Source organism: Pygocentrus nattereri, chromosome 7, assembly GCF_015220715.1.
Source record: "Pygocentrus nattereri isolate fPygNat1 chromosome 7, fPygNat1.pri, whole genome shotgun sequence".
Taxonomy (NCBI): domain Eukaryota; kingdom Metazoa; phylum Chordata; class Actinopteri; order Characiformes; family Serrasalmidae; genus Pygocentrus; species Pygocentrus nattereri.
The window spans coordinates 35,766,172-35,786,554 of NC_051217.1; the positions used below are offsets into that span (position 1 = coordinate 35,766,172).

The 20,383-nt window shown below is 40.0% G+C and overlaps 1 protein-coding gene and 1 non-coding gene across 2 annotated transcripts in view; one reads left to right on the plus strand and one right to left on the minus strand.

Annotated features, from left to right (window-relative positions):
* Positions 1 to 20,383, minus strand: part of LOC108429876 (von Willebrand factor A domain-containing protein 5A-like) — a 43,933-nt gene that overhangs the window by 15,524 nt on the left and 8,026 nt on the right. Inside the window, exons 2-8 of the mRNA XM_017701936.1 lie at positions 7,558 to 7,612; positions 6,284 to 6,486; positions 4,027 to 4,255; positions 3,732 to 3,895; positions 3,531 to 3,645; positions 2,270 to 2,418; positions 235 to 323 (exon numbers count right to left, since the gene is read on the minus strand). Of these exons, the coding sequence (XP_017557425.1) occupies positions 235 to 323; positions 2,270 to 2,418; positions 3,531 to 3,645; positions 3,732 to 3,895; positions 4,027 to 4,255; positions 6,284 to 6,486; positions 7,558 to 7,612 (1,004 nt within the window). The remainder of the gene's footprint in view (positions 1 to 234; positions 324 to 2,269; positions 2,419 to 3,530; positions 3,646 to 3,731; positions 3,896 to 4,026; positions 4,256 to 6,283; positions 6,487 to 7,557; positions 7,613 to 20,383) is intronic.
* Positions 9,547 to 9,661, plus strand: LOC119263761. Its single transcript, XR_005130497.1, has one exon. It is a non-coding gene; the product is annotated as a U5 spliceosomal RNA (small nuclear RNA).

Here is a 20,383-nt window from a genome sequence, read left to right on the forward strand (position 1 = left end):
GGGTCGCCTACAGAGCAGTGCTAGTAGCTGTTAATGAATTAGTGTTCTTTTTATTTTAGGGTCCCAATTCATAGGGGATGATTTCAACCACTGCCCCTTGTAACTCAGTTCCAAGGGGTTGGGGTGACACTCAAAATCAAGGGGCAGGGCTAAAAAGAAGAAATGAGATTGGGCCTAAATCTGCTAGTGCACTAATCATCATCATGATGACCTGAGTGACCACAGAGCACTCACTAGAAAAAGTACTTGAAGTCAGAGCCAAAGCCATAGATGTTGAAGTAGCAGCCCAGGGGAAGACTCTTCAGCAGCAGGAGAAGAGTTTCCTGCAGAACACCACAAGAAGTAACTAACATGTTAATAACAACATGGAAAAATGATCATGTGCTAATGAAGAATGAGGAGTTCCAGAAGGTCTTCATTAATCTCCCTTATTTACATGTATCTTCAATTATTGTAAATATTTGCAGGTAAGGGAGCAGGTAATACCTTCTCTGTGGCAGTCCCCTTTGGGATTCTGACCACTGTAGAACAGATCAAAGGGGGCTAACAAAGTATTGCAGAGAAACAGATGGGCTACAGTCTGTAATTGCAGAACTACAGTGCTCCTATATGGCCAGTGGAGCTAATAAAATGGACAATAAATGTAGAAACGAGGAGGTGTACTTAATAATATGGCTGGCCAGCGTATATTTGAAACAATGTTTTAATATGTCTTATCCTTTTAGATTTTTAAACTGTTGTAAAACAAAGTCTCAGCCAATGTAATTGAAAGGAAAGTGAACTAATTTCCTAAAATTCCTAATGCAATCATCGCAATGTAAACAAAGTCATTCACAGAGGTTCAGTTTGAAATGCACCATTCTAGATGAACTTACGGTGTTAAAATTGATCACAGTGATGGTGATCAGAACCATATGTCTGAAGAGTTTAATGGCTCTAAAAGCAACCTAACAGAAAGTTATTAGATGAATTGGTTCTGAATATGTGTTTCTCAACTTAAGAGTGTTTTTAAAATCCATTCATGGTGGAGGGGTACATGCAAGGTGTTATAGTCCCCAAAGAAACTTTCTTTTCTTTTTTATTCCTTTTATTTTTTTCTACAGTTGGGTCATTCTACAGAAACATCCACTTTTCTATCTCACCATAGGAGTCACTGGTGTTACTGATCCTTACTGGTGTCACACATAATAAATGAAAAATGCATTTTACTAAATGGCTGCTACAGAGCATCAAACCACATGTTCTCAATCATGGAATGTCCACTAAAATGTGTAATTTAATCCATTTGCATTCTATTTTTTTCACATTTACCTCGGAATAACGTGGGTGACACCAGTGACTTCAACTAAGAGCTTCAAATGAAACCATGAGCTAAATGAGAAAATCTTTGATAACTGAAAGACACAGTGGACTCACCATGTGCTTTTCTTCATAGGTCCTCAGAAAACAGTTAAAAGGAGGTCAAGTGATGTCATCAGTGTGACTTTTATTTCAAAATAAGAGATTTTTTGTTATGCAGTAACACCAGTGATCAGTGACACGACTCAACAACTTTAATTATATATTTTATTATATTTACTTGTCATTTGTTTTCTTCATGTCATTTGATTTATATATTCCATAGTCCTGTACAGATTATTGTAATTAAAATAGCAGAAAAACGTGGCCTCATCCTTTACACATGGCTATGAGGACGAGCACCTATGTGGTGTTTGGAATTCTATATGATTGATTTAAAAACCAATATTGCTGAATTGAGGCTCCACAAGGTGTAACTGTTAAAATAACATATTTTATTTTAAAATAGAAATAAATTGTCACCCTTGGTGTTTTTTAAGTGTAATATATCTGTAAATGCTAGGGCACCAAAAAGGATTTTCTGTAGAATGACCCATTTACTATTAGGGAACTGTTATAATATTACACATTAAAAACTCAGAAGACATGTGTATGTTTACTGCTCATTGCATGTTAAATAAAATAGCTATATTTGTGCATTCCTTGTTTTCTGTCACCAGCACTGTAAAGAAATCAGAATTGGTAAGTTTCTCTATAGTACACCATTTTACATTCAACCTCTCGCAATGAGTCTTTACATCTGGATGATTTAATTATCTATATTTAGTTTAAAAAATTTGTGAAATTTCCTTTTAACATCAACAATTGTCAGCAATTCTGGCCGAGTAGGTTTCTCTAGAATGGCAAAATAATTAGTACATTTCCACTTTAAATATTAACACGTGCTTTAAAAATAATCTAAAAACTTTACCCGGGCGCTCCTGATGGAGGAACCGCCCATACTGCCAGACTGATCCATTAGGAAAATAAACTCGCCACGGTTCCCAAAAGTATTTGCCACCTCTGGAGGGAATTCTGGATACAGACTTAGCATGACCACAGAGTCGCCCATCAGAGAACCTGCAAAAGGGAGACTTTTTGAAGGCTCTGTAATTAAACATCCTGTTTCATTTTCATGTTAAAAGAAGATGGTAGGTGAGAAAATTGTAGTTGCTTCAATAAGCACTTGTTTAACTTCTTAAACTCTTGACTTATTATGCAGATATTAATATTAAGATGCATTTTGGTAACTTTTATGCAGGGTTGGGATAGTTACTGAAAAATGTGTAGTTAGCTACTTTGTAGCTATTTTACTAAAATTTGTATCTACAATTTAGCTGCGTTTCCAGAAAAAGTAGTGGCTACTTTTTAGTTAATTTTTGAAAAGTAGTGTGCTACTTTATAAGTCATTTTTGACAACTAATGTGCAACTTTTCAGGTTATTTTTGAAAAGTAGTGGCTATTTTTCTAGCTAATTTCTGAAAAGTAGTGCGCTACTTTTTTAGTATTTTTTTTTAAAGCAGTGTGTTTTTTAAGGTAATTTCAAAAAGTAGTGTGCTATTATTTAGGTAAATTTTGAAAAGCAGTGTGTTACTCTTTAGCTAATTTTTGAAAAGTGGTGTGTTACATTTTAGATAATTTTGAAAAGTAGTATGCTACTTTTTAGTTAATCTTTAGTTAATTTTTAAAAAGTAGTGTGTTCGTGTTTTTAGCTACTTTCAAAGTGCGATTGTCAGAATCTCCACCTGACACACCAAACAAGCCCAGCTGACAGTGTGAACAAGACATTGCATTTAGTCATGAGCTAGAAAGGAACATACAATTGAAAAGCTGCAAATATGCAAAAAGTCACCAAAAAAGTGATTTTAATTGTAACCAAGAATAAAACTTGCACAATCAAAGGTGTGATGCAGACTGCTTCTACAAACATTTATGAAAGAATGGATCGCTCTCAGGAGCTCTGTTCCAGCATGGCACTGTGACTGTGAAATCACAACTGTCAGTGGTATTATAATAAAGTGGAAGCGATTGGGAATGACAGCAACTCAGCCACAAAGTGGTTGGCCACGTAAAATACTGATATCAACCCAACAGAACACCTCATAAATGCGCTTTTATAGAGTTTTATTCTATCAGAGATTTATTCCATCAGAGTTTCTTGGCCATGTGCCAGATGAGCTAAAAACTCCTACCTGGTTTGCCGTTCGGAACTCCCGCCTCCACTATAGCAGTGGGCTGATGGGCATCCTGGTAATAAAGCAACATCTCCACATCCCTGTCGAACTTGTGTCCTGGAGAGAGACTCACCTGCATTCAGATAATTGGGGAGTCTGAAAACTCTGAGATGTCTGCTCACTCAAACAGGTCTTCCCTTTTTTTTAGTGCACACTCACCTTTGCCTGAGTGTGAGCTGTGTTGAGGTAAGTCAGGGGTTCCAGAGAGCAGCTGGACTCTACTCTTGAAACAGGGATGGGAGAGATGATATGGACACTAAGGGTCAAAGTATAAGGCACCTTACATGCAGGAACAGATTTCACCTTGGGCACATTATTTGTATCTGAGAGAGAGAGATGAATGAAAACAACCACATTAAACATAAAACAGAGAAATATGAAAATAGAATCTTCAATTGTAACATCACAAAAAAATGGTCATAAGCATTCTAAATAATAAAGCAATATAGCTTGCCGATGTTGCTGGGTGCATAACGTGGGTTGAGCACAGCTGGCAGACAGAAGCGCAGGCCATCATCCGGCTGCACAGCCAGCTCAATAACATAGATGAGAGTCACAGCAGCGCTTTCTTTAGGAGGCAGGTTCCCCACAGCCAGCCGAAAAATATCTGGGCTTGCATCGCTCTCCTCCAATAGAAATGCCTGCTGACCTGAACTTATCGCATCATCATACTCGTCCCGTGCCTGAGAAAGAGAGGGCAAAGCGCATAATCAACCTGCAATGCATCATGAAACTCTGAAGACTATGTGCTTCATAGAGGTGTGATAGTGTATTGTGGAGAATGGACAACTTAATTAATTAATGTTGCCATTTAATGCAGCTGCATTGTTTAAACACCAACATTTGCAATCAAATAACATACGTCAACAACTCACTACAGCACTCCTCCTTCATCCTAGCTCCTATTTGATTATTAAGCAGCAACAACATTGATTTCTTCATTCATATTTTGTTCAAAATTCCTAAGAATACTAAACCACAGTCCCAGCATTGTGATTTGATTTGAATCATGGGCTGAGTGTATTGTTACATCCCCATCAATAAAAAAATCTAATTCAGCTTCAGTTTTCCTTGATTACTTAATTAATATACAAATATATTAATTTAACATATCCTCAAAGTCATAAATCAGACCTCAACACTACCCAGCAGTCATTGGGTTGAAGATCATAGGGCAGACACAGCCAATTCTTTGGACTTGGGGAGGAAACCCACACAGACACATGGAGAACCCTGGTTACCTGGCCTGGGAATCAAAGCCAGGCCCATCTTGCTGTGAGGCGACAGCGCTACCTACTGCCACACTGTCCCACCTATGAAAACGTGATTATTCAAATTGTAAACCCCCCTCTTACTGCTATACCCCTTCCCCCACTACTCTGCATGCTGAACAGATGAGATGAGAAAGAGCAGAAACAAAAATAGCTCCCATTGTAATATTAATAATCAGAAAGATTCCGTCTTTATTTTAGCCAGATTTGAGTAATTATCCCTGCTTCAGTGCAGTGTTGCTGAGCCTGAATTGCTGTTGGTTTAGCCCAATATTAGCCCATGTCGTTAACAAGGATAATAATCAATAATAGCTTGAGCTCAGAGCTCCACACAAAACACAAGTCTGTCCATTCAGTGTTGATCCCATCTAAACTTGAAACAATGAAGCTTCAATTACCTGGAATGAACCTGCATGGACGTGTTTAAGGCCTTTCTGTCTAAGCTAACGCTTAAGCTAACGCTTGCTTTTAGTGTCTCACGTTTGACCCTAGTGGTGCGGCTTTGAAATGTGAAGGCTGAGGCATCCAGGTAAGAGTAACAAGTGCTTTCACTCTTCTGCTCAGGTTCTTACACTGTCCTTACTGAGAACCAGCTGGCACGGGTTTTGGCAGCACAGACTCAAGCCACATTCTGTGGCTCTTGAAGGTGCTTGGGATCAATGTTGTCTCTCACAGCTCTCATCCACATCATGCATGTCCTCTCATTAGTATATTTTAGTATATTGTGCCATATTTGCTTTTTTGGATGTACTGAAACAGACTGTGCTTTTAATGGAAAATCACATTTTTTTAAACAGTGTCCATTCAGTGTCCACCTTGTCGGCCCACCTTGTAGATGTAAAGTCCGAAAAGAATGCTCATCTGCTGCTGCACAGTTTGTGTTGTTCATGCTCTAGTCCTTCATCAGTGGTCACAGTACGCTGCCCACAGGACTCTGTTGGCTGGATATTTTTGGTTGGTGGACTATCCTCAGTCCAGCAGTGACATTGAGGTATTTAAAAAGTCAAGCAGCACTGCTGTGTCTGATCCACTCAGACGAGCACAACACACACTAACACACCACCAACACGTCAGTGTTACTGCAGTGCTGAGAATGATCTATTACCCAAACAGTACCTGCTCTGTGAGGGTCCATGGGGGTCCTGACCACTGAAGAACAGGGTAAAAGGGGGCTAACAAAGTATCAGAGAAACACATGGACTGCAGTCAGTAACTGTAGAACTACAAGTAGAGTGTATCAACAAGGAGGCGGTCATCATGTTATGCCTGATCGGTTTATGATTGGTTTTTGAGATTTTTTCAAGCAATCTGTCTGTAGTTGTTTATTATTCATCTGGGTCCACAACTTTCCATCAACCAAGGAAGAAGAGGCACCAAGAGGCCTACTCAGCCAGGCTAGTTCCAGTCTTTGGCCCAATTGCTCTTGGATGTCACGCTCACCTTCTGTTTCTCCTGCACCTTGGCCACCACCTCCTGATTGGCGATCTTGGCGCTGAAGTGACAGAGAGCTGCTTCTGCAGGTAACGGGAACACAAACAGGGCCTCCACCGGAAGCTCCTCCTCATTCACGTACTGCAGGGTGGATGTTACCGTGGCAACATGCCCCTTCACCTGCACCTCCACCTCCACACTCTTCAAAGGAACTTGTGCACACGAAAAAGCAGAAATGAAGTTTAAGATGTTAATAAAAAAACAAAAGAGCATTCTCATTCAGTGCTGTGAAAAAGTATTTACCCCCTCCCCGATTTCTTCTATTTACATATTTTTCACACTTGAATGTTTCAGATCATCAAATTAATTTTAACATTAGACAAATATAATCCCAGTAAACATAAAATGCTGTTTTTAAATGATGATTTTGTTTATTGAAGAATAAATGCTGTTCAGCTTTATCTGGCCCTATGTGAAAAAGTAATTGCCCCTTAGCTACTAAATTAACAATTTGATCTAATTCAACTGACTATTGAGTTCACTTTCACTGCCACACCCAGACATGATTACTGCCAGACCTGTTCAATTCAAACATCACTTCAACAGAACCTGTCTGGCAATGTGAAGCAGCTAGAAGGTCTCATAAAGCAACATTTGATGCCTCGTTCTAAAGTGATTCAAATATAGATGTACATCAAAGCCATTGAAATCTGCCAGTTGGAGAAAATTTTCAAGGCCATTTCAGAGGCTCTGGGACCCCAGGGAATCACAGTCTGAGCCATTCCACAAACAGAGAAAACTTGGAACAGTGGTGAACCTTCCCAGCAGTGGCTGGCTTACCAAACTTTCACCAAGAGCGCACCGACAACTCATCCAGGAGGTCGCAAATGAACCCAGACGAAAGAGAACTAAAGATCAAAAGAACTGCAGGCCTCACTTGCCTCAGTTAAGGTCAATGTACATGATTACAATAAGAAAGACACTGGGCAAAAATGCGATCCCTGTGGGAGTTACAAGGCACCATGTGGCATATACTTTCTCACAGTACTGAATGTGGCATATACTTTCTCACAGCACCAATTGTGGAAAGTACCAAACCACACAGCCCTGTTTCAGACCTCTACCACCTACAAGAAAAACAATACAGGAAAGAGCCCTGCAACCTACTTTACAATAAAAGTATATATGCCTGAGTGACGAGTTCAAGTAGGTAACCATCACAAATAAGAGTTGTAAACATAATAGGACCCAATGTCTTGTATAGGAAATACAATAGAAAATACCTTGGTGGCCTGTCTGGGTTACTAGGCCACAGCTGTTCGCATTTATGGAAGCCTGCTGAGTAAAGAAGCAGTTACAGCATGTTAGAAAAGGAATTCTACAGGAATTCCAATATAGTTCCCTTTACCCAACACTGAGAAACTTTATGTTATAGAAAAATGTCAAATTATGCTTTACAGCAACTAACGTGCATGAACTTGCTACATAAAGTAATGATGCTGCTTAATGTCTAATAAGTAATTGATTTACATTATTATGATCAACATTAGCCCTGCGATGGACTGGCGACCTGTCCAGGGTGTATCCTACCTTCCGCCCGAAGACTGCTGGGATAGGCTCCAGCACCCCCCCGCGACCCTGATGGAAAAGTGGCTTGGAAAATGGATGGATGGATGGATGGATGATCAACATTATAATACATAAAAAAGAGGAAACACTTTACAATAACAACAGTACTAGAGAGTGATAAGCATTATTAAATGGTACAGAAGGGTACAATTTCTCCTGAACTAATTGGAAAAATGAGAATGAACTTTTAGATTTTATTCATTCATTTATAATCATTACTAAATGGTTAAGTAAGGTCTTAATTTATCAAAGTACTATTGTACTACATAATTTCTCATAGTAACGATAACGAAAATGCTGATTTATTATTAAAGTCATTTATTAATGTTGCTCAATAATAGAGATATTACGGCATTTGGCTGATGCTCTTATCCAGAGTGACTTACAATTTGATAATTTTATACAAGTAGGCAAAGGTAGTGTTAGGAGTCTTGCCCAAGGACTCTTATTGGTTTAGTGTAGGGTGCTTACCCAGGTAGGGGATTGAACCCAAGTCTACAGCGTAGAAGGCAGAGGTGTTAACCACTACACTACACCAACCACTTACTTAGTACAAATTAAGCACTACAGAAGAATTTATTGAAGTGTAACATGTGAAACAAAGCGTTAATTAACATTTTATTATAAAATCATTTACCAAACAAAAAATAAATAAAATTTTAATTAAATAGTTGATAAAGATGGCAGACTGTCAGATGTATAATTCAGTGTTTATTATGTTTGCTATCAGTGTGCTTATGTAAGTTAAGACTTCTTAGCAAGGATGACATTTGTGGACAGGCTCCATGGTCTGTGTATATAAATATATACAATGTAAATGAATGTTAGACCACAGAAGTCAACAATAAGCCAATTTTTGGCTGGTGGTAATCTAATCTAATAAAATAGCCTCAGTCTATTTACATTCTTTTAAGAAGCTGCTGCATGAATCACTTCATAAGATGTAAGAAAGTAAACAATGTGACACTCTTGCACTGCCACAAATTCAGATAACACCTTATACTTGTGATAAAGTAAATAAAGCATCCATTCTTACACATGTTGCTTTTCTTCTTAGTTGCGAACATTTAGCCCCCATCTCTCCTCCAGCTGTGTCAGTCTGATCTGACTGCAGCTTTCTTTCCTTGCTGTAATGTAAGGGGGCGGTGCTGCTACACTTATTACCAGACACCTTACAAGTCAGTAGGAAGTTCAGTTGTTTGTACTAATGTTGCAGTAATGTTGCAGTTTTATGTTATTATTTATTATAATTTTTAAATCCATTTGTTTCGCATTTTAGGACAAATCCTCTTTTTCTTATTCAAAAACATGTTGCTAGATACTAAGTATTTTGTCCAGTGCAGAGGTCAGCTTTAGGTAGAAACCATCAGTTTATGTTTCTATAATAAACTGGCCCAGTCAGTAAGTGTAGCAGGTCAGTCTAAAGGCTGTGTGCTTTGTTTTATATCAGAAATTTGACTCCGGCACACAGTGTGAGCCGGAATGTCTTATTTTGGGAGAAAGAAGAAAAGGAAAAGATGAATGAATGAAATTTATGTTTATACTATAATTAAGACCCCATCAATAGGACTTAATATTCATACAGTTGAAGATTTTTTAAAAACTTTAAGGAGACAGGCAGAGTTTCTGCAACATATTTTCATAGCTCGGGTTTCTCTTCGTTCATGCACAAATCTTTCACCTTTTACCAAAAATTTTCCATGGAGGGGAACGTTGACAAGTTCTTCTTATTTTTGAAGGCGCTGCTATGGCAGAGCTAAATCTGTGGGGCAGTTGTGGGCTGGAGGTTACGGAACCAGCCCTGTGACCTAACCTGTTGTACATCCTTTCCAGCTCTATCTCTCTGTTTAGCCAAACGATACAAGTCCTTTACTCCTTCTTTACTGTCCAGCCTCTCATACAGCTCATCATAGGCCTGAGCCTTTGCCACCATTCTTTTTGCTAAGCGACTAGCCTCACAGTACTCCTGCCTACTTCCTTCATCTCTCTGGTTATCCCACTTTTTCTTAGCTGCCTTCTTCTTCTGAATACTCTCCTGGACTTCCTCATTCCACCACCAACTTTCCTTGTCTTCTTTCCTCTGACCAGACGAAACACCCAACACATTCTTGGCAGTTTCTCTCACCACCTTAGCTGTAGTTTCCCAGTCCTCAGGTAGCTCCTCACTGCCCCAAGGGTCTGTTGCAATTTTTTCCCTGAACCATCCTCCTCCTTCAGCTTCCACCACCTAATCTTTGTCTCTGTCTTCACTCTCTTCCTCTTCTTTGTTTCTAATCTCATTCTACAGACAAACACCCTATACCACTTTACAATCTCCAATCTCCTTTGAGTTAAGTGATACTTTTTTGATCTCACAGCCAGGGAAATTCCACCTCCACATTTAACCCATCCGTGAAGTGAAACACCACATACAGACTAGTGAACACAAACACACTAGGGGGCAGTGAGCACACTTGCCCGGAGCGGTGGGCAGCCCTATCCACGGCGCCCGGGGAGCAGTTGAGGGTTAGGTGTCTTGCTCATGGACTGTCGGCCCTGGGGATCGAACAAGCAACCTTCCGGTCACAGGGCCAGCTCCCTAACCTCCAGCCCACGACTGCCCTTTAAGTGGCATCTCCTGCTAAGGATATAATCCACCTGTGTGCACCTCCCACTCTTGTATGTCACCCTGTGTTCTTCCCTCTTCTGAAAATACGTGTTCACCACAGCCATTTTCATTCTCTTTGCAAAATCTACAACCATCTGACCTTCCACATTTCTGTCTTTCACACCATACATACCCAGCACCTCTTCATCCCCTCTGTTCCCTTCACCAACATGTCCATTGAAGTCTGCACCAATCACCAATCTCTCCTCTCTAGGGACACCATCTACCACTTCATCCATCTTACTCCAAAATTCCTCTTTCTCCTCTAACTGACAACCAACCTGTGGTGCATATGAACTGACCACATTCAAAATCACACCATCAACCTCCAACTTCAGGCTCATGATACTCTCTTTACATCCAGAACACTATTCCCAAGCTGCTCCTTTAGGATTATCCCTACTTAATTTCTCTTACTCTCTACACCATGATAGAACAGTTTGAATCCACCTCCAATGTTCCTGGCCTTGCTTCCTTTCCATTTGGTCTCCTGGACACACAGAATATCTACCTTCCTTCTCTCCATCATGTGTGCAAGCTCTCTGCCTTTACCAGTCATTGTCCCTATGTTCAGAGTCCCTACTCTAACCTCCACACTCCTGCCTTTCCTTTTCTCTCGCTGCCTTCTAACCCGCCTTCCTCCTCTCCTCTTTGATGGTCTTCGACCTACAGTAGTCCAATTTCCACTGGCACCCTGCTGGTCAACAGCACCGGAGGCGGTCGATGTTAACCCGGGCCTCGAATGACAATAATATTTGTGATCCACATGATAGTTTTGGCACAAGTTTTACGCCGGATGCACTTCCTGACGCAACCCTCACCATTTATCCGGGCTTGGGACCGGCACCAGAAGTACACAAAGTATACCCCTAATGACTGGTTTTTACACAAACAGCTGAGTAACCGAAAAAAAAACTTGTGGTGAAAACATTACTTACATGCCATGAAAGCACTTATTGGCACAGATCTCTTTACAATGCTGACAAATTCATCAGAATTTTGTTTGGAGGCTGCCAGGAAATGTGGTAATGTGGCCAGAACCACACACTGCTTGACCCTCTTTAACAACATAAGAAGTCTGTGTTAAATTATGCCCCCATTAGGTTGTTCCTCACACTCCCTTACCACTCTGCCATGAATGGATGTAAAAAGTAATCACAAAACTGTCATAAAACAACATTTGTGGTAGCGAATAAATTATTTCTTTCTGTGAGGGAGCTTTGAGAGTCAATAACCTTTTTGGGTTCCTGGTTCCTATTGGCACGACAGGAAACCACTCACACGTCAAACCACTCTGAATGGACTTACACCCACACTGAGGGATAGATCATGAATCTGGTACTTATCATGGGTATGCTTGAAGCTGCCTACTTTCCCTGAACTGATTGTTCTTGATTGTCCTTTTTTGTCATGTTAAAAATGCTGTCCTCTCAAGTCCATTTTGATAATTAAGCTGAAAGTAATTGGAACGACCACCATTATCCTCTATTGGTAGTACCTGCAGCTGACCGCTGTGTTGATAATGTTGTGACACCTTGCTATTTTGGAAACCTGCCCAAGCCAAAGGTAAATCCAGTTGAATGCTGTGGTGAAAGTTTGACTTGCCTCCTAAACCTAGCAGATAACTCTCTGGCAGTAGGCTGTATTGGGAACAATGGAGCAGGAACTGACTCTCCAAAATCAAAACTGATCTTTGCTTTAGAGGCATTTTCATACAACAATGCTGCCTAATATGCTCCAGCTCACAAGACTCTCACATTCAATTTAACATCTTTTACAGTGTTTACTCAATTGTTTAACAGTTCTTGGTGCCACACCATGCTCTTATGCTTTAATGACCTCAAATGAATCAACTACACCTGCTCCATCATTCAATTATCTTGAGGTCTGGACACTGGGGTGGTCAGTCTGTTGTTCTGAGAACAGCATCATCTTCTTTGAATTGCATTTTGTTTTCTATCTTATTACATTTTCTCAGTAGAGGCCTCTTGACAGCTACACATCCTTTCAGACCCTTTGCACTGGGTCGTCTTCTCACAATGGAAGGATGGACAGAAACAAATGTGGATGTTTTCAGATCTGAAGCCAGAGTAGAGCTTGATTTTGCCCATCTCTCAACAATGAAATCTCTGTTTTTTCTGTGGTGACAATTTTGGTTTTCTACCAGCCCTTGTTTTGTTGTTAGAGTCCCATTCTGTATAGATCTTTTGATAAACTCTTTTTGGAAAATCTGTTTTTAAAACTAATCTTTTATATCTAATGAAAAGTAAATAATGGTCATTTTGACTGAAAAGTAAATAAATGAAAATCTCTGACTTTTGCATAATACTGTAGATACACTTTATAAACTTTACAATTATTGACTGTAGTCCTTGTGATGATAAACAGCTGTTGCCACCCTTTACCCCAGGGCTTTGCTCCCTGAACACTGATCTTTGAGGAGTAGTACTGGAGAGCCCTGCTCCACCCCATTCAATATAAAGAGACCACAGCTGACCAGATATTATTTGGGTGGTAGAAAAAGATAAGCAGTAGTCTATAACTGTAGATCTAGTGTTTGCATCCCTGTGTTTGAAAGCAAAGCGAACAAATCTCTGCACACTTTGACAAATTCTGGATGTCCTGAAATACCAGTGACTTATGCTTTGTGTGTTGTGTCTCTACTTCTTCTCACTTTCTCATATCATATTAAGTCTGTATCTTTTTCAATGGTTAACCAACAGTTCTTGGCACTACATCATCTAATGCATCTAATGCTTTAACAACTAAAAATGTGTCAACTACACCTGCTTCATCATGTAAAGCAATGGTTTTCAGATTGGTCCTCAGGGACCCTCAGACAGTTTTGCTCCAACCCAACTCTCAACATGTAGATAAAAAATGAAGTTGTGTCATCAATATAGTGGGCTGTAAACTGACATCATTAGATTGGCAACCTTACCAAAATACCCCACACCAACCACCAAGCTTTGTCAAATATGGCTTAGAGCTATATATTTTGATTGTTGGTAAATAATAGTGTCTTATAGTAGATTATCAGGTCACGTGATTCCAGTGAACATGAGTGTTGGCCTGCTGGTAGCACAAATGTAGCATTATTTGTATTTTATCCCCTTAATGACCTCATATTTCATAAGACCAGTTCCCTGGGGGAACTGACCATAGAATGACGCATGACTTCAGAGGCCATTTATGGAGTGTTCCTTTCCTAAAAATAGATTTTGCTTACCCTCTTTCCAAAGTCACTTTATCCGCCATCTGCTTTTTTAATGCTTTGTCCAGGTGGTCAGCCTCATTATAACCCTTGGCACCAATACATAATGGACCTGACCATACTCATGGGCCTTTACAGAGGCTGACTCACTTCCATTAGCAGATTATGGGCTTCTTGCACATAGATTAAACCTGATCTGATCTCAAGACAAAACTGTAATGCCAACCAGGTTTCACCACTAAAGAAGCCTTTTCTAATCTAGGCTTATGACCAAATTAAAATAATAAATTCAGATATATTCTTAATCTAGGTATGTAAAACTGGCCCAATGAGATGAGCAGAGCACCATTCTGTTTGGTGTCAGATCCTAAGCTCATAGCCCAAATATTATTTACAACATTTAGGTTGCATTATACTTGGAACCTCTCTAAGCATGCTGTACCTTTTAAACAAGGCAACAGATAGCCCTATTCCCACATGACCCCTTTAAATCCGTAACTACCATCTTTAAACACAGTCAAGAATGAGTAACACTTCTAGATATGCTTGAACACTCATATTTAGGGTCTCATGGGGTTTCTTTCCTTCCTTCATCCTAGTGAAATTAATGGCTGTTGTTAAAAGTAGCCCTGAAATAGATCCTCTCTGTCAGCTCTGTGCCAAAGCACACTACATCATGCTGTACTGCCAGGACACATGGTGAACACATTGCAGGGATGTCAAAGGTCAGCCAGTTTCCTATACAGAAAGACTTCCTTGCTTAGTCACACCAGATTACTCATAGTCCTTTGTGACAAAAATAAAAATGTAAAACAGCTATTTTTTTTCTTTAATTTTAGTCGTTGGTGTTTCATGGCCATATCTAAAATGAAAAAGCTAAAATATAAAAGAAAATCCAAGCTTCACTTTAGCTTTGGCTTTTCTTCATGAAATGCAGAATATGTGTCAAAATTAAAATCAGGATGCAATGTTTATGCTCTTATTTCTTTTTCATAGCAATCAGCTGCATATCTGACAAAATAAAAATGAATATGCAAAATGGATAAATTAACTGCAAATTGACAGTTTGAGATGCAGTTTATGATGCGGCTGCGCGTTAAGTGTCAGAATGAAAACGCAAATGCAAAGGAACATCAGCACCACCTGCTGGAGATTTAAGTGTCATTTCACGCTTTGCTTTTCTGTTTTCAAACTGTCCAACATGCAAATATATGTTAATAAGCGCTAGGCAGATCTCAGATCTGGTGAAAATAAACATTAGACCAAACGGCATCAGGGAAAAGGTATCAGATCAAACGCAAGCCTCGTTGAGCACATATTGGTTCATATAACTTAGAAAACTATTGTGTATCTCAATATAAATGCCAGTATAACACTTTCACAGTTTTTTCTGAGGCCGTTTGGTCTGACAGCGTTTGGTCTGATGTTCTGTTTCAGCAGATCAGAGACATGACAATGCTTTCTCTCAGTCGTTTAGCTTGAGGAATGATGCCGTTCTGACTCTGAGTGCTGAGGATTTCCTAAAATGTACCCTGTAGCCCCGCCTAGTGCTTATTAACATATATTTGCATGTAAGTCAGTTGTTTGAAAATAAAAAAGCAAAGTCTCCCTTGTCTCCCCTGCCAAGGACTGGCGACCTGTCCAGGGTGTATCCTGCCTTCCGCCCGAAGACTGCTGGGATAGGCTCCAGCACCCCCCCACGACCCTTACGGAGAAGCGGCTTAGAAAATGGATGGATGGATGGATGGATGGATGGATGGATGGATGGATAAAACACAGTGACCTGCTTTTTCTTTGTCCTCTTTTCGTGCAATCCACATCATATTCCATGTCTAACCAGTGTTTCCTGAGGATTTTGCCTTGTCATTTCTGGTTCAGGGTCATTTGTTTTAGAGCTCTTGTTTTATTCAGGAAAGCTTTTGACGTCACTGCACTCCATCCTGCCTGCACCCTCTTCCTCACCTCTTTTTTGCACTGTCCATTGCTCTGGATGGTTAACCCCAGATATTTGAAGTCATCCACCTTTACGAACTCTACTCCTTGCATCTTCAGGATTATATATATATATATATATATATATATATATATATATATATATATATATATATATATATATATATATATATATATATAATCCATAATGTTTTTGTATGAGTTATAGAATATTATTTGGTCAAAATGATGAAAATGTGTAATATAGTTGTCAATATGACCTCATTTAATAAAAAAAACATTTTTGAGGGCTTGCATCATTTGTCATTTAACATGTAATTCATTGTGTAACTCAAGCACTCTGTCTTCTGCCTCTCACAGCTAAATGTCAATCAAAAAGTTCTGCCCACCTCAGTGATGCAGTTAGTATGTACGCCAACTCTTTAGGCCCAATCCCATTTCTTCTTTTCACCCCTATCCCTCGTTTTTGAGTGTCACCCTAACCCCTTGGAGCTGAGTTATAAGGGGTAGTAGTTGAAATCTTGCACAAATAAATGTGACTCACAAATAAAAAAAAAAAACAACCAAAAAACATTGATTGATTAACAGCTACTAGCACTGCTAACAGTTATTAGTAGTGGCCCATCTGCAGTGATAGCAGAGGCATTTGTTAACTGTTGGGATTTAATTACATTTAGGGCATCACATGCCTTCAAAGAGGGGGGGGGGGGTTATTTATTATCACCCACTCCTAATTCTTCAGGGATATGAAGCTAAAGTCATATATTGACCAGCTTCTTGTTTGAATTTTCCTGTTCCACCTTAAAAGGTGCAGCAGTTATATTCTGGTGCTTCAGACGTCTGAACTGCTGGACTATTTAAGGTGGATCGGGGAAAGTTAGCTAGCTAGCCACCAAGATGTTAGCATGCTATTAATGATTTTTCATGCTTGTTATGAAGAAAACGACCATAATACATTAAAATGACATTAAACTAAGAAAATACAGTGGTTATTGTAAATTCTCACATTTGTGGGTTTCTTTGGTCTCTTGTGCTCCATTTTGCCATTTTTTTCTTTTTTTCTCAAATCACTCTGGTGTCACTGCAGTGCTGTGAATGATCCACCACCCAAATACTCCCTGCTCTGTGAGGGTCCATGGGGGTCCTGAGCACTGAAGAACAGGGTAAAAGGGGGGCTAACAAAGTATCAGAGAAACAGATGGACTACAGTCTGTAACTGTAGAACTACAAAGTGACCCTATACAGTGGGTTGCAAAAGTATTCATACCCCTTGAACTTTTCCATATTTTGTCACATTACAACCACAAACATAAATATATTTCACTGGAATTTAATGTGAAAGACCAACACAAAGTGGTATACAATTGTGAAGTGGAAAGAAAATTATACATAAATCAAAACATTTTTTACAAATAAAAAACTAATAAGTGCGACGTGCAAAAGTATTCAGCCCCCTTTTCCCTGAGTGCAACCAATTGCATTCAGAAGTTGCCTGATGACTGTTAATGACTCAAAAGGGTCCACCTGTGTGTAATCTAATCTCAGTACAAATACAGCTGCTCCGTGACGGCCTCAGATGTTGGTTAAGAGAATATTGGGGAGCAAACAGCATCATGAAGTCCAAAGAACACACCAGACAGGTTAGGAATATGGTTTTGGAGAAGTTTAAAGCAGGCTTAGGTTATAAAAAGATTTCCCAAGCTTTGAACATCTCACGGAGCACTGTTCAATCCATCATCCGGAAATGGAAAGAGTATGGCACCACAGTAAACCTGCCAAGACAAGGCCGTCCACCTAAACTTACAGGCCGAACAAGGAGATCACTGATCAGAGAGGCAGCCAAGAGGCCCATGGTGACTCTGGATGAAATGCAGAGAGCCACAGCTCAGGTGGGGGAAATTGTCCACAGGACAACAATTAGTCGTGCACTACACAAATGTGGTCTTTATGGAAGAGTGGCAAGGAGAAAGCCATTGTTAAAAGAAAACCATAAGAAGTCCCGTTTGCAGTTTGCCAGAAGCCATGTTGAGGACACAGCAAACATGTGGAAGAAGGTGCTTTGGTCAGACGAGACCAAAATAGAACTTTTTGGCCACAATGCAAAACGCTATGCGTGGCGGAGAAATAACACTGCACATCACTCTGAAAACACCATCCCCACTGTCAAATATGGTGGTGGCAGCATCATGCTCTGGGGGTGCTTCTCTTCAGCAGGGACCGGGAAGTTGGTCAAAGTTGATGGGAAGATGGATGGAGCCAAATACAGGGCAATCTTGGAAGAAAAACTGTTGGAGTCAGCAAAAGATTTGAGACTGGGGCGGAGGTTCACCTTCCAGCAGGACAACGACCCTAAACATAAAGCCAGAGCTACAATGGAGTGGTTTAAAAAAAAGAATATTCATGTGTTAGAATGGCCCAGTCAGAGTCCAGACCTAAACCCAATTGAGAATTTGTGGCAAGATCTCAAAACTGCTGTTCACAAACGCTCTCCATCCAATCTGACTGAGCTTGAGCTGTTTTGCAAGGAGGAATGGGCAAGAATTTCAGTCACTAGATGTGCAAAGCTGGTGGAGACATACCCTAATAGACTTGCAGCTGTAATTGCAGCAAAAGGTGGCTCCACAAAGTATTGACTCAGGGGGGCTGAATACTTTTGCACGTCGCACTTATTAGTTTTTTATTTGTAAAAAATGTTTTGATTCATGTATAATTTTCTTTCCACTTCACAATTGTATACCACTTTGTGTTGGTCTTTCACATTAAATTCCAATGAAATATATTTATGTTTGTGGTTGTAATGTGACAAAATATGGAAAAGTTCAAGGGGTATGAATACTTTTGCAACCCACTGTACAGTAAGTGGAGCTGATAAAATGGACAATGAAGGTAGAAACAAGGAGGTGGTCATAATGTTATGCCTGATTGGTGTATATATAGTGATATAGTACATGTACACGCTAAAAGGTCAGCTGTCATAATGTGCTATCATTTCATCCCATATGACACAACCTAATGTCAGCATTACTAGTAACTAGACATATGTGTTATGTCAACCTGACATTGCAGATTCAATCTGCCATCTCCTCTTGGTTTGCTTATTATGATTGTTTATTATTATCATTATTATTGATCTGGGTATTTGTGTCAAATATGCTATGACAGTGCAGAGTTCACATTTTTCCATTGAAAACACAGGTTTTCTCAGTTTATCCAAAAAAAGAGCTAAAATATGTTATCGAGAGGATTACAACGTGTCTATTGGAAACTTACAGCAATAGAAAACATATGTGTAAGATCAGGGCTATCAATTTTGGTCAGGGAACTAGAGCGTGGTTTTCTGGGGGCTGAAAAACAGCACCACTCATATCATCCCACTCAGCTGCAGCTCATCTCCGGAACTAATAACCTCCCACATTTCCAGCACTATTTTGAGCAGCACCAGATTTTTTAGATTTAGTAATATAGCTCTCAGTAGTAAAGCCCAGGTGAAGTCAGAGGCTGACCTGCACCACAACCCTGTTCTTGGCTCCCGTTCAGGCTCCCCGGAGGACTCTGAGACCAGAGCCAGATTCTCTCCATTGGTGCCAGGGCTTCGAGGACTTTTGCACGTACAGTGCTGCTCAATGTTCCATTGACATGGCACAGGATCCCACATTGCTGTCCAGTGCTCCGGAGAGCATCAGCAAGTTTCCAATTTTGCTACAAACCTATATACAACCCTTTTTTCCAAAAAAGTTGGTACGCTGCACAGAATGTAAATTAAAATAAAATGTGATAATATGCAAATTATGTAAACCATATTTTTAAAGGAAAATAGTACAAGGACAACATATCAAACATTAAACCTGAAATATTGTTTTTTTTTTAAATATATGCCCATTTTGAATTTGATGCCAACAACACATTCCAAAAGTTGTGACAGGGGCATGTTTACCCCTGTGTTTCATCACCTCTTTTTTTCAGAACACTCTAAGCATTTGGGAACTGGTCAGGACCCCATGGAGCCTCACAGAGCAGGTACTATTTGGGTGCTGGATTATTCTCAGTACTGCAGTAACACTAACAGTGGCAGTGGTGTGTTAGTGTGTGTTGCGCTGGTCTGAGTGGATCAGACCCAGCAGTGCTGTCGGAGTTTTCAAACACCTCAGTGTCACTGCTGGACTGAGAGTAGTCCACCAACCAAAAATAAGTGTCCCTTGGGCAGTGTCCTGTGACCACTGAAGAAGGACTAGAAGATGACCAACACAAACTGTGCAGCAGCAGATGAGCTATCGTATCTGACTTTACATCTACAAGGTGGACTGACAGGGTAGGAGTGTCTAATAGAGTGGACAGTGAGTGGACACAGTGTTTAAAAACTCCAGCAGCACTGCTGTGTCTGATCCACTTGCATGACACACTCTAACACATAATGCTATGCCTGATCTGTGTATGTAACACTGATGTCATATTTCTGCAACCTCAGTAGCATTCTTGGGCTCTCTGAACAGTGATCCATCATGGTTCTCCAGAAAAGTTTCCTTTGCAAACAGAGTGACCAAACATTCCTTTCTATCTTCATATATCCCCTTTCCGTGGGTGTTGATCCCTGCTACTGTAGGCTATTGGTTGGCCTGACTGCAGCTCCTATTCCTGCTGAGCCACACTGGAGAGTGATGTGCTCCTC